Raw genomic sequence first — 13,896 nt, 5'->3', positions numbered from 1 at the left:
ATGTGAAACGGAGACACGTTTGTGGACCAGCGGTGACCATCTCATCCAGCCTTGGGGACAACAGCTCACCACCACCAGACTCCTCCTCAGCATGTCCGGGCAGCCCAAATACACCCCAGACCCTCCCTCTGCTGCTGCCAGCTTGGGCTCCCCAGCAGGACGAGTCCTCAAGGGTTGCTTTGTCCCCCTCTGAACATCCCCATGGCTCATTGATGCTCCAGCCCCTCTGAAAGGCATCAGAGAGGTGACACAAGTGACCCTGGCGGTGACAAGCAGCTGAGTGGGAGCTTAAGACTGCGAGGGCCTTGTTGGTGCTAAGGACATCCCTCCATCCCCACCGGATTGATGCCAGCTTCTGCTTAGCACCCAAGAAGAAGGGATGGGGATCCCTCCACCTTCACCACCCCATCACCCCTTCCAGCGCTGCCTCCCCTGACTTGCAGGAGCCCGTAGCGATGTGATCGGGGCCCTGCAGCTCAACAACACCCACCACCCGCCCCACCGGGCACCTCCAGGACCCTTGTTTGCCTGTCGCACCCCGCCATGATGTGCGAGGTGATGCCCACCATCAGCGAGGGGGACCCTCTGGGTCCCCCCCAGGGCTCTGAGGCGGATGCCGACTTTGAGCAGCTGATGGTGAACATGCTGGATGAGAGGGACAAGCTGCTGGACACCCTGCGGGAGACCCGCGAGACGCTCTCTGTCACCCAGAGCCGCTTGCAGGAGACCCTACGGGAGCGTGACCAGCTCCAGAGGCAGCTCAACTCAGCCCTCCCACAGGTAAGGCCGTGGCCCTGCGATGAGCAGCAGCTTTCACTGCGGCATACGAGGGCGATCAGCCGCTCAGATGTGGTTTTTAGCTCATGCCTTTAGGATGGTGCTAAGTGGTGGTGCTAAAAGGCAGTGATGCTGCCGGGTGTGTTCCACCTCGTGCCAACAGTAAAGCCCATAGGTTCTCCCAGGCCAAGCCACAACCAGCTGGACACATCTCCCCTTCTCCTCTGTACCCCTCATTGGTCTGTGAGTCCGTGCGGGGAGGTGTGGGTTTGTAATCGCCCCTCGTGTGCAGGGGAACGGGTATGAAGAAGAAGCAAAACCTTCCCGAGGACACCCCAGGGCGATGGGGAGGCAGATCCGGGGCCCGCACTCGCTCATTGGCACCAAAGAACGCTTAGGGAGCAGACAACACATTTTGGGTAGCAGATCTGACTTGCTGCCTCCAGCCAGCTCCTTGGGACCTCATGCAGTCCTCGGTTCCACGCGTCCCCACTGGCACTTAGAGAGTTCCCGAATGGGGACATTAACCACATTCCTTCCCCACTGCTGGAGGGGAGCCTCTGCTCCCTGCCCCTTCCCTTGCTGGGAAGGACCCATTTTCAGCCCCATTTCCCCCCATTCAGGGGACCAATCAGCCCCATTGCCCAGTGGAACGATGGTGGGCAATGGGACTATCTTTGTTTTGAGCTTGGTCCTGAGAGGGGATGCTGGAGGCAGAACTGGGTGCAGAGTGGGGATCGGGGCGGCGCGGTGGGTCCATTTGTTCCACAGTGGCCGGGCAGCGGGCAGGGAGGCTGATGGAGGTCTGTGCTGAGCAAGCAGCTCAGGGCATGGGGAAATCGGGGCTTGCCATGACTCCGCTGGAGTTTCTGGCTCTGCTGAGGGCCTGGTGTTGCTCTGCTCCTGGCTCCTCCACCTGCAGGACCCGCTCCAGGTACTCCAGAGACCTGGACTTGAGCTTGGCCACCACAAAGATGCTCAGGTCGGAAGAGAGTGGGGTGGATCAGTGTCGCAGGGCTGTGCAGGGTGGAAACAAGCTGCCCACCTTCCCTGTGGGGTCTTACGGGGCAGCACTCAGCATCCCAGACTGGGGGGAACCAGGATATGGGGGGACTTTTTCATCGCTCTGTTGTTGAGATGTACAAAGAGCCAGTGAAGAGCCCAGCAGCCAGGGGAAGCAGGAGGCTTCGAACGCTTATGTCCGTGTCGACTGTGCCGGTGCTGAGACCTTGGATCTTCCTGCCTTACCTGGGTGCTGGGGTTTGGGGCACCCCAGGGAGATGGCAAATAACCAGTGGATCAAAACTGGTGGCACGTGCCAGGACAGGGCTTGTGCTGGTGGCTGGCCAGCTCTCGGCATCCCTTCTCCGCTTTGAGTAGGGGAAAGCGGTGCAGGGGGAAGGCAGCCCATGTCCCATCCACGGCTCTGGCCTTGGCTCTGCCCAAGCCAAACACCTGGCAGAGCTTCCCCAGGAGCTCCTGGGGTCCCCGTGGATGAGCTGCTCCCTTCCCCTAGAGATGCACTGAGATGTGCCCAAGCCAAACACCTGGCAGAGCTTCCCCAGGAGCTCCTGGGGTCCCCGTGGATGAGCTGCTCCCTTCCCCTAGAGATGCACTGAGATGTGCCCAAGCCTTGGGTGCAGGCAGGGCCACCACCACATCCTGTGTGCCGGGGGCTCGCGTCCCCTCTGCTCCCCGCTCCCCAGCCGGTACACGCTGCAGAGAGCAAGCCAGGTCACCCTGAGCGCGCTGCCCGCCCCGCTGCAGCCGCCTCGGATTAAGGGACCGCACGGATTTAGTCTCCGCTCCTGCTCCAATAAAGGGTCTCCAGTGCCTCGGCACGGGCGGCGTGCGGACGGAGCAAACTGGGTCACCGCAGAGGGACTCGGTGGCAGCGCCTGCACCCACGAGCCCACTGGGTGCCCCGCTCCAGCCGGGGCTCCTGCCCCGCGGGGAGGGATGTGACCAGGGTGGGCAGCAGATGGGGAATCTCCCTGAGCTCCCGCTGCCTCCCGCTGCCCTGACTGTCACCGTACGGGCAGGGGGACTCTGCAACCGGGCACGGTGGCCCCCGGTGCTGCTCGCCCTCGGGGCTGCACAGGCTGCCCTGGTGGGAGATGAGGGCTCGGCATGAACGCGGGGAGCAAACCCAAAGACGTTCACCTGCCCAATGGGATTAATCCCAGCATGTGCATGTACCAGGTAAGCAGGACGCGGCGGGTCTCTTCCCCGGGGGCTTTCCATGGGCCTGTCCCATCCTCTTCCTCCTTCTCTGCGAGCCCTTTTGCCCAGCAGCTGATTGCAACGTGTCAGACCCCACTGGGACGAGGTTCAAGCTGGATTGCTTGAAGAAACTCTTTTTTTGGGGGCAGGGTTGGGCCCCCACGAGACTGACAGCCCTTCCCTGGTGTCACCGAAGAGCCAAGCCCTGGCTGTGTGGAGGACGTGGGAGGGTTGGGTGGCTGGTGGCTGGGGGACGTGGCACTTGGCATCCTTTCAGGGCACAGTGGCAGCTGGATGCTGCTGTGTCGGCATGGGATCCAGTGCCGGCAGAACCACCAATGGAGCAGGCAGGGGATGTGTCGGGGGCAGACCCACGCGTGGGGCAGGCAGGGGATGTGCTTGGCCGGGGCAGGCATTGATGCTCCAGGGACTCTCCTGCCTGTAGCTCCCGTTCCCCCTTGCCCGTGCAGGGCTTCGTTGCCCCACGTGGCCAGACCATCTCTCCCTCTAATCCATGGGGGATCCCTCAGCCCCCAAAAGGCAGAACTCTAGGGCGATTTCCCGGGGAGACTAAGCTGCCTTAATGCTTCTTACATGATTTATTTATTCATGTGGGAGCGCTGAACGCGACTTAATCGGGCTGAAAGCTCTCGGCTCCAATCCCCCTGCCCTCCCTGCCTGTGCAGGGGGCGTGTGGGCGAGGACCAAGCCCTGGCTGGGGTCCGGGTGCTCTCAGCAGCCCCCTGGGGCCCTGGCATGGCTACCAGCTCCCTCCTGCCTGGCCACTCGGCTCGGCCTCCCCCCTGCTCTCCTGGTGTAGGTGCCACCCGGGGATGTGACATGCAAGTCTCCAGGTGTATCCAGATGTGTTCCCAGAGCAGGGTCCTGCGTGGGATGGCACTTCTCCCTGCCCTGCCAGGGCAGGAGTCAGAGTCCCCAGCTGTGTCAGGGGGAGGACGGGCTCCCAAATTTCACAGGGGCTGCTGTGCTGAAGGCTACCAATAGCTGTGGAAACCTCCTGCAGTTCTTCCTTGCAGACCCCGCTCTGCTGTGCCTTCGCTGCCTCTTGGGGCTGCCCGGGGAGCTGAGAGCTGGGCTTTTTGGGGTGGGCAGACCCCCTAAGACTCCTTCAGCCCCCTGGAGGTGCCCCAGGAGCTGGGGAGGGTCTTGACATCAAACGATCACCCCAAATTCCTCCCATTTAACTTCAAAATGTATCTAGAGTTAATGGTTGCAAAAAGCAGCGTGAAAACAGGAACCGCAGCAGCTGCAAGCCGGGGGAAAACACCCACTGGGTGAGACCTTTAAAGTGTCTCAAGATTTTGGGGAAGGTTGGAGGGATCTGGTAGCTCAACATTGAACCCTTGGAACTGGCCACCACTCAACAAGACCAAGGTGCTGAGGCGTTGGATTCCTGCTTGCACGATGCTCCTCCCCGAGCAATCCTGGGTGGAAATACACATCGTGGCCATGTATGGAGAGGCGAGGACACCAATTCCCCATGGATGGTCCCCACAGAGTCCTGGTGCCGTGGCTGAGAGGTCCAGGGCGTGCCACCACACTGCTCGGCGCTCAGGGTGGGTGATGGTCGAAGCACTGGGTTTACCCGGCAGGATTTAATCTTCGTAATCCCATGCTACACACTGCTGGGGTTGTGTTTATCCCCTCGGCTCTGACTTAGGGCTTTCTCATAACTCTGCCCTGCTCCCGGGGCAGCAAGGAGAAACTAAGGTGATGGGTCTGCCAGCCCCCAGCACGGACAGACAGACGGATGGGGCTCCATCCCTCGCGTGCCGAGTCAGCAGTGCTGGTTTCTCGGTGCGGGCATCCTTCCCACATCACCCTCTGTCGCACGCCTGGCCCGTCAGGAGCAATCACTCCAATTAGGGGCTTTAAAATGCCATTAATCCCACAGCTGGAGCCAGTTTGTTCCTGAGGCTCGGCTGCGTTGGAATGATGGCTTTGCAAACGGGGGAATTTTGCTCACTTTGGTGCAATCTCACTGCATCTCTATCAGAGCAGAAGATGGCTGCGGGCTGAGGACTTTTGCATTTCAGCTTTTTCATGCTATGAAAAAAGCCCTCTCCCCCTGAGCTTCCTAAACCTCTCCTTGCTTTCCCAACCATCTCCATGTAGCTGGTTTCTGGGCTCCCTCCAGCTCCTCTCTGTGCCTTCCCCATTGATGCAGCCAAGGGGCAAGACCCCAAACGTGCCTGGCACTGGCCAAAGAGCCGAGCCCGGAGCCACAACGCCCCGTTTCAATACCTTGTGTGTTGCTCTGGGTCTCCCTCCCTGCTCCGGTGGTGAAAACAGAATCCGTACACCCTCCCTGCTCCCTCCTAACCCGGGGGGTTGGGGCTAAGCCCAGCCGGTCGTGCTTTGGGTGGTTTGGTTTTAATCCAAATTAGCCACTTCCCAGGCTGCTGGGCTTCCCGCAGGGCTCCCCAGGACTCCCAGGGCTGTGTCTCATCATCCGTCCTTTGATTGAAGATCAGGCACCTCCTTCACTTTCTAATCCGTTTATAGGTGTCCCTGCTTAGTTTGAGCGATTATCGGGGCTGGGGGCAGGCGCCTCTGCATCTCCTGGAAGATTCCCGGCCGTGGCCAGGGCAGAGGAAAATCGCCCGGATCCTCTTCATCGCCACTTTGCTGGGACTTAGAGCAATGGCGTCCCTGCGGTGGGGGGTCAAAGCTGTGCTCCGTGGTGTGACATTGCAGCCCGGAGCTGGGGACAGCTTGTCCTCATGGTCCCCAAACTCGCCTGATGCCCGCCAGTGGCCCAAAGCAAGGTGGCAGCGCTGGGGCAGACGTCTGGCACAGCTGGGGCTGACGGAGGTAGCTACAGGCATGTGCTGAATTGATTTATTCCTATATTTTTATTCCCAAAGCATCAAAATCAGGCTTGCAAGTGCCCCGAGCCCTGTGTACTCAACTAACCCCTGCTGCTGTCCCATCTTGCTGCAGGGGTGTTGCTATTTTTGGTGGTAAATGCTCCTTTTTGCAGCCTTTTCCCGAGGAAGGACAGTTACCGTGGTCTCTTTTATTTGCTGTGGGATGCTCCAGGCCTGGCAGCCTCGCTGGGAGACACAGCACAGGATCTATCCACATATTCCCAGCGGGATGGAGGGCTCGGAGAGGAGCACCCTGGTGGGATGGGGTCGGGCAGGAGCTCTGTGCTGTGCCCGGGAGCGGAGCCGCCGCCGCGCTCTGACCCGTTGACCCGTGGATTGCACCGGGGTGGGGGCTGCCCGTCTCTCTGCAGCGGATTTTCTCTCTCTATTAATCTCCTTGCCTTTCGGGATGAAAGCCTGATTGCAGCGCAGTCTGTACAGCTCGGCCAGCCCGGGTGGGCCAGGCAGCAACACGGGGTGAGGAGGGCTGAGCGCTGGCCATCACTGCCCCCGGCATGGCATCCCTCTTCCCTTGCTCCTCCGATGCCTTGTCCCGTCCGTCCCACGCCGCAGGTGGTCCTGTTCACCCCGGCGGGGACAGCATCCACATCCGCAGCCCCGGCTTCCCCCGCCAGCCACGGGGCAGAGCAAGAGGTTTCCACCCTTTGGAGATCTGGGGGCTTTGGATCCACTGGGTCCCTGCCCTAGGGCTGGGAGAGTCTGCAAACAGTGTCACACGCCATTATAGCTTGGGCTCAGAAAGATGTTCGTGGGGCCATCACGGCTGTGAGAATGCTTTTGGTGAGCTCCTTAAGCCTTGCTGCCTGTCTCCTGGCATATTGAGGGACTGGGGGAGTGACATATCCCTAAATCTGAAGCAGCCAGCGGTGCAGGGGAACCTAATCTGGCACCTCTCACACGCTTTTCGCTCACTGGCACTCCCAGCCCTGATATAATCCATGGGGATGCTTGGGAGCTGCTCGGTCCTGCGTGCAGAGCTTGCATAACCCAGCGGTGTGACGCACGTGTGTGTGTGTGTGTGTGTGTGTGTCCTGGGCTGTGCCGAGCTGGAATCCCCACCAGCCGGGAGAGCACGGCTCCGGGAAAGGTTTGGCCGGCACAGTCATCTCCCGGGGAAGCCGCTTGGCAGTGGGGTCCACCACTCTTTGGGGGGCTGTGGGATGGTCTGAGAGCAGGTGTGGGATGGGGCCCGGGCATGGCAGGGGCTGGTGATAGAGCTTTGGGGGACTGTGACCAATTCGGGGGACAACTGATGGGGACAGCGATGACCCCAGGGCTGGAGTGGTCCCTGGGGAAGTGGTGGGGATGGGGATGACCCCAGGGCTGGAATGGTCCCCAGGAAAGTGGTGGGGATGGGGATGACCCCAGGGCTGGAGTGGTCCCTGGGGAAGTGGTGGGGACAGGGATGAGCCCAGGGCTGGAGTGGTTCCTGGGGAAGTGATGGGGACAGGGATGACCCCAGGGCTGGAGTGGTCCCTGGGGAAGCAATAGGGCAGGAGTGGGGCTGGAAAGGAGCTGGGGCACTCAGGCCCTGGGGTGAGGATGTCGGATGACAGCAGCCCTGAGGCACGGTGATGGGCAGAAGAGCATTTATGGGGACAATGACTGATTGCTGCAATGGCTCTTTCCCTTCCGCCACATTGCGGCGTGCTCGGGTCCTGTCCCAACATCACCAGTGACACCACCGTCCCCACCAGCGCCAGGCTAAAAACCCCACCAGTGTGAGCAGTGTGGGGTGAGAAGGGAGAGGGAAAGTCTAGTTGGGACAAAGGGAGATTAAAAAGCTCTTGGTTTCTGGGAGGAACGTCAGCTGTTGCGAGAGGTTTCGTTTGAGCCGAGCAGAGCATTTGATTCAACCTAAGCGTCAAGGTTTTGCTTCAGTTTGAAGGGGTTTTATTTATTTAACTTGAAAATTAAAGTGAAAAGGGAATTTCACGCCGTAAAACCGCTTTCAGCCCCCAGTCACAATTTGGTTTGTTAATGCTCAGTCAAATCCGTCTCAGCTTCTTCTGAAACCCTTTTCCTTTTTCAGTTCTTCTCAACAACACCGCGAAACTGGTGTAAATTCATGAAGCGTTTCCACATTTGCATTTTTCACCCCCAAAAATCCCAGCTGCAAAATGTCGCTTAGTTCTGGCACCACTTGGCGACTGAGAGAGCAACTGGGAGCAATGGGAGAGTGCTCTTGGGCAAACCCAGGGGCTGGGGTTTCATTTTTTTAAGGGAAAATGAACTCTCCTGCATCCTGGGAACGTCACAGCGGGTTTCCTTTCCCCTCTGACGCTGCAATCGCTTGGTTTCTGAGGAGCCCGTCGTATCCCAAAGGATGTGCTGGCTCTGCCTTGGCACCGCTGTGTGCACGGCTCTTCCTTGCTGGCTGTCACCTCCCGGGAGGGACTGGTGACTGCAGCAAGGACTGGTGGCACCTCCCACGTCTCCTGCTGTGCCCCATCTCTCTCAGCTGGAATTCGGGGCTTAGGGGTGCCCCATAAGGAACTCAGTGGGGCCCCACATGCTGGACTGGGGCAGATCTAGCTCTTCTTCCCTTTGGATGATGCCAGGTCCAGAGGCTGTGGCAGAGGCTGGCTCGGGGCCAGGGGACCCTCCTGGCCGGCTGTGGCTTTTGGTGAGTTTTAGCCTGATGGGATGCTCCAAGGTGGGTGCTCTGCTGGGTTGCGTCAGCCAACCCAGTGGGGGGACAGTGGGGACAGTGGGGATGGGAGCATGCTGGTGGCCTTGACTGGGATGCTTTAAATGCCATCAAGCGCCTCTAGAGCTGTAGAGCAGTTTCTTGTGTTGTTGGACTTCAAATCAAACGGATAAATATTGGGATGATATGTTCTCCCTTCTCCAAAATATGTAGGGAAGCAGGAATAGATCATCTCCCAGCCCAGCTGTGCTTCTCCACTGATTTCTCAGTGTTCCCCTTGGTGTCTCTGTCTCTCGCTGGTTGGGTTTGGATGGGAAATGCTCTGTGCTGGAGGTCCCAGCAGCGGGGCTGGGACACTGGCTCCGGCTCCGTCCCGCTCTCCCTGCTCACCGCCGTGTCCCGATTTCTGCAGGAGTTTGCCACGCTGACGCGGGAGCTCAGTGCCTGCCGGGAGCAGCTCCTGGAGAGGGAAGAGGAGATCTCGGAGCTGAAAGCCGAGCGCAATAACACCCGGGTAAGCACAGAAAACCTGCTGCCTGGCTTTCCGTCCCCAGAAACACGGGACACCGCAGGCTGCTGGGCCGATATCGGCATCGCCAGTGCCTGGGGTGGTGAGAGCCTTGCCCTGCTTGCCCTCTTGCAGCTCTTGCTGGAGCACCTGGAGTGCCTCGTGTCGAGGCATGAGCGGTCCCTGAGGATGACCGTGGTCAAGCGTCAGGCCCAGTCACCGTCTGGGGTTTCCAGTGAGGTCGAGGTGCTCAAGGCGCTCAAGTCACTCTTTGAGCATCACAAGGCGCTAGACGAAAAGGTGAGACAGGCTGCTGGGACCTCTCTCCTGGCTCGCTCCGTGAGCATCCCCTGCTCAGAGCTGACCTTCTCCCAACCCTCCTCCCCCCTCCCGCTGGATGCCATTTGTTGTTGTTAAGCTGGGTGGTGACATGGGGTCCCTCAGGAGGAAGTTCTTGGGTATCCAAAAGCTGCAGCACCCTTATTTTTTTAGGAGCCAGTGGGGCTGCCAAGTGGATGCTGTGGGTTTGAGGCTGTCAGGGATGGGGATCTTGCTTCCCCAGATCCCTCACATGGTGGTGGTGAGCGGTGGCATTTGGTGCAGTCTTTGCATTACAGCTCATATTGTTCCTCCTGATTAATTTACCTCAAGCAGCTCCTTGCTCTGCTAAAAGACATCTTCAGGCTTTCCCAACTATGGGTGTCCTGCAAGAATGAATTTGGTGTGGGCTGTTTCCCTCCAACATGCTTTTGCTCTCCCAGGGATGGGCTGGAGCATCCCTGAGCCTGTGCCCTGGATGTGAATCCAGCTGAGCTTGGCCAGACAACAGGGGCTGGGAGCTTGCCTAGATCCTGGGCACCCTCATCACAGATACGTAATGGCTTTTCCCATTATCTTACATGACTGCAGGTCAGGGAACGCTTGCGAGCAGCTTTGGAGCGAGTGGCAACCTTGGAGGAGCAGCTCGTGGATGCCCATCGGCAGGTAAGGGGACATTCGGCAGCCTGCCCTGGGCCCTTGCTGGGCACCTGCTGGGCTGGGACTGCTCCCTGGTACATTTATAAGTTCATGTTGAATTTGCTGAAATACCACCCTCAAATGATCGTGCAGATCGGAGAAGTGGCATTTGGGCATTTTTAATGTAAGGCTTTTATTCTAAAATTGCTACTTACGTGAAGCCTTGCCTGTATTTGAGGAAACCTTGTAAATATTCTGAAAACTTGTCTGACGGGCAAGGTTTCCTCTCTTGTTTTGCTGTTTGGTGTTCGTTTCACTGACAAAAACAATCTAACCTTGAATCGTTTAAGGGGGCTGGGAGTGACTTTGCTGGTTGGCTTTTCCCCTGCCCCAGCAGAGACCCAAACCCCGCTGCTCCGAGCACCCCGACTTGCATCCCCCATTTCCTTCCTCGCTCGGGTGCTGGCGTGGGGACTTCTCTGTCCCAGCATTTATCTCTGTTCGTCTTGGAGACCGTGAACCGCACTTTCCTTCCCGGAGTTTGTGCCCAGCCACCGCTGCCAAAAGGAAAGAGCCATCCTCATAGCCTCTGCCTGGCCAAATTTTGCTCCTCTTTCCAGTTCCCAGGATGTATCTCGCGGTGCGTCCCCGCACCCAAGGGGGAGGCAGTGCTGGCCCTTCGGTCACCTCTCGGGGGCCGTTCCCCATCCTCCCCCGGCAGAGCAGGCTGCCATGTCAGGGTTTATTCCCTGAGAGATCACTTTACTGCCAGGGCTCCGGCTGCTTGCTTGCCTGCCTGTAGCAAGCACCACTGTGTCCATGCAAGATGGGGCTTCATCCTCCACCGGTGCTGAGCCTTCACAGCACCTCTGCCTTCCCCTCTCTTCTTCACCCTCTCCCTCCTGTCCCCCCCCCGCTCCCCGCCGTAGGCAGTAGCTGGATGTGACGGTGGAGGAAGCCAGCGGGAAGCCGGTTGCAGACCTGGGAGCACCAGGGCTGGCCTCACCCGTGGCCAGACCAGCTGGTCTCATCTGCTTTCCCTCATTAATTAAGCCCTGCTGTCGTGCAGGTGGCGGCTCTGCAGCAAGGCGCCGCGCGGGAGGCCCCGGCGGGTGAGCGGGATGAGAGGGAGCCCAAGGAGCCAGCACAGAAGCTTCCCTGGAAGGTGAGAGCCCCAGAAACCCCTGCTCTGACCATGATCACTGAGGCCATCAGTTCTCCAACCCCCTTGTCACTGCCTCCAGGATGCGGCAAACTCTTTTCCCCCTCTCCCTTGGGTCCAGCGCCCTGGGAAATGCCCTTCCCGGTGGATACAGGCCGTTTCTGAGTGGGGGGGAATTTGTGCTCCCACTCAGCTGCTCCCAGGGGCTCTGCTTCCCGGAGACGCTCTGGGAAGCCCTCACCCGTCCCTATTCCATCATGCCTGTGGGAAGCTAGCGGAGACTGTTGACAGGGGGTCCCAGAGCCCCACGTCCCCAGTCCCCGCTGCCTCACTGGGTCCCTGCAGGGCCGTGTTCCCCCCATTGCCTAGCTGCCGGCAACGCCAGCCCGTGCTTTGGGGCAGCCCGGCAGCCGCCTCCCTCTCTGCTGCCTTGCAGCGACTCTCCAACGGCTCCGTCCACCCGGACGATGAGGCAGGGCGGGTGGTGGAGCTGCAAGAGCTCCTGGAGAAGCAGAATTTCGAAGTGGTCCAAGCCAAGGAGCGCATCTCCGCGTTGGCTGCCAGCGTCGCCGAGCTGGAGGAGGATCTGGGCACCGCCAGGAAGGACCTGATCAAATCGGAGGAGATGAGCAGCAAGTACCAGAGGGACCTCCGAGAGGTTAGACACTGCCCCCTCGCACGGCCAGGCCTGCTGCAATTGCAGAGACGTTCACAGCAGCTTCTGGGCTGGGAAGGGATTGTAGCCCCTGTTGTGTGCAGGGTGGAGGTCAGTGTTCCGCAAAAGAGACCACTGCCTTTGGGAGAGGATCCCCAAGTCCATCAGCAGGACATCCCTGAGGTTATACTCAGACACTGAGATACCCCGGTGCGCTGCAGGCCCGGGGCAGTGAGCTGGGTCCCCACTGGAAGGTTTTTCTGTGATTGCCTGACTCTCCCTTTATTCCTCTCCCGCTCTGCTGTCCCTCATGCCTGAGCGGAGCAGGGTTTTCATTGCATGCTTGGGCTCAGGGGGTGTCCCAGGCCTGCAGGAGCTGGGTGGCCCGGTTATTCCCAAATTAGTGGTGGATTTAGGATGTGACACGGATTTAGGATGTGACAGCCCCATCACTTCCCCAGGCCCTGGCTCAGAAAGAGGACATGGAGGAGAGGATCACCACGCTGGAGAAACGCTACCTGGCAGCTCAGCGAGAAGCCACCTCCATCCATGACCTCAATGACAAGCTGGAAAGCGAGTTGGCCAACAAGGAGTCCCTGCACCGCCAGGTACCAAAGCTTGGACCCACAGACTCCCTCCCCACCACCCTGGGGACCTGGGAGGGAGAAGCAAGGGACGGGGACAGGACACACAGGCAAGTCTTGGTGCTGGGCACCCATCCTGCTCTGTCCTGCAGTGCGAGGAGAAAGCCCGGCACCTGCAGGAGCTGCTGGAGCTGGCAGAGCAGAAGCTGCAGCAGACGATGCGGAAAGCGGAGACGCTGCCCGAGGTGGAAGCGGAGCTGGCCCAGCGCATCGCCGCGCTCACCAAGGCAAGTGTGCGGGACGCTCGGGGACAGCCAGGATGGGAGGGAGCACAGGAACCAGAGGAAGAGGCAGGTCCGGGTGCCCCCCTGCAGGGATGAAGCCCCTGGCAAGCCCAAGGCACCCTGCTCTCATTTCCAGCCTCTGAGCTTTGCTGTCCTCTGCCTCCCCCGTGGCTGCAGGGACAAGCATGGTTTTTAAAGCTCCTGACATGTACCACATACGTGGGGTTTGCTGCCTTCCTTAAGCTCCTTTCTCCAAGGCAGAGATGGCCCTGTTGATCTGAGTGGGCTTCAGCTTGTGCCGGGAGAGCCCTGGGATGAGGAGGAAGAGGAGGGACCCAGGCTGGGTCTGGGAGGGCTCAGGTCTGGAGGGAGATGTGTATACAGCCAGCCCTGCCCTTCCCAGGCACTGGAATGGGTACCAAGTCCCTCTCAGAGCCCCTCCATCTCCCATCAGCTGGTTAGCGGGGCTGTTCTGGGCTCAGAGCACGCAGTGAACCGTGGCAGGGGTGCAGGCAGTGGGAGAGAGAGCAGCATCTGGGGAAAGATGCAGGGGTGGAGGCAGGAGGAGTGCTTGGAGAACCCGCATGGTTCTGGGGAGCATTATCCGAGAGGGCTGCTCTGCTTTTCCCAGGCAGAAGAGAGGCACGGGAGCATCGAGGAGCACCTCCGGCAGCTGGAGAGCCAGCTAGAGGAGAAGAACCAGGAGCTCGCCAGGGTAAGTTCTGCTCAGCCTGGACCAGGGAGTCCTTGTGGGTCGTGATCCGGCCTTGACTCCGCTTTGCCATGGTGGCTAGGAACCTGAGCACACCACAAATGGTGGGATCGTTGGTGTCTCCGAAGCAGGATGGAGAGAGGGGCCTGGTTAATCCTTTCCCATCCAGGATCTCTTCATCTAGAGTCACCCAGGAGCTCATGACACTCTCTGCTGTGATTTCCCCCTCTCCCAGCATCACCTCCTCGGGAAAACTGGGACCCCAAATGCAGGGCAGAGGAGGAAGCTCCAGCTGCTCTTCCCCCCAGCCTGGATAAGCAGCAGGGAGGGACCGATGGGCACTGGGGGAAAAGGGTCCTGCCCCTCAAAAAGACAGGGATGTGGCCAATGTGTCACAGGACACACAATTCCTGCTGTGTTCCTTAGCCAGTGGCTGGGCTGTCCACACAGGAGGTTGTGATGCCCATTTCTT

The 13,896-nt window shown here is 59.5% G+C and overlaps 1 protein-coding gene across 1 annotated transcript in view; it reads left to right on the top strand.

Annotated features, from left to right (window-relative positions):
• Nucleotides 1–543: 543 nt before the first annotated feature.
• Nucleotides 544–13,896, top strand: part of PPFIA4 (PTPRF interacting protein alpha 4) — a 31,758-nt gene continuing 18,405 nt past the window's right edge. The window contains exons 1-9 of the mRNA XM_074163551.1: nt 544–780; nt 8,975–9,076; nt 9,206–9,370; nt 9,980–10,054; nt 11,097–11,192; nt 11,626–11,847; nt 12,306–12,452; nt 12,581–12,719; nt 13,348–13,427. Of these exons, the coding sequence (XP_074019652.1) occupies nt 544–780; nt 8,975–9,076; nt 9,206–9,370; nt 9,980–10,054; nt 11,097–11,192; nt 11,626–11,847; nt 12,306–12,452; nt 12,581–12,719; nt 13,348–13,427 (1,263 nt within the window). The remainder of the gene's footprint in view (nt 781–8,974; nt 9,077–9,205; nt 9,371–9,979; nt 10,055–11,096; nt 11,193–11,625; nt 11,848–12,305; nt 12,453–12,580; nt 12,720–13,347; nt 13,428–13,896) is intronic.

This window comes from Numenius arquata, chromosome 24, assembly GCF_964106895.1.
Source record: "Numenius arquata chromosome 24, bNumArq3.hap1.1, whole genome shotgun sequence".
In the NCBI taxonomy this organism is placed as follows: domain Eukaryota; kingdom Metazoa; phylum Chordata; class Aves; order Charadriiformes; family Scolopacidae; genus Numenius; species Numenius arquata.
The sequence above is the reverse complement of the archived record's forward strand: the minus strand, read 5'-3'. Positions and strand labels throughout refer to the sequence as shown.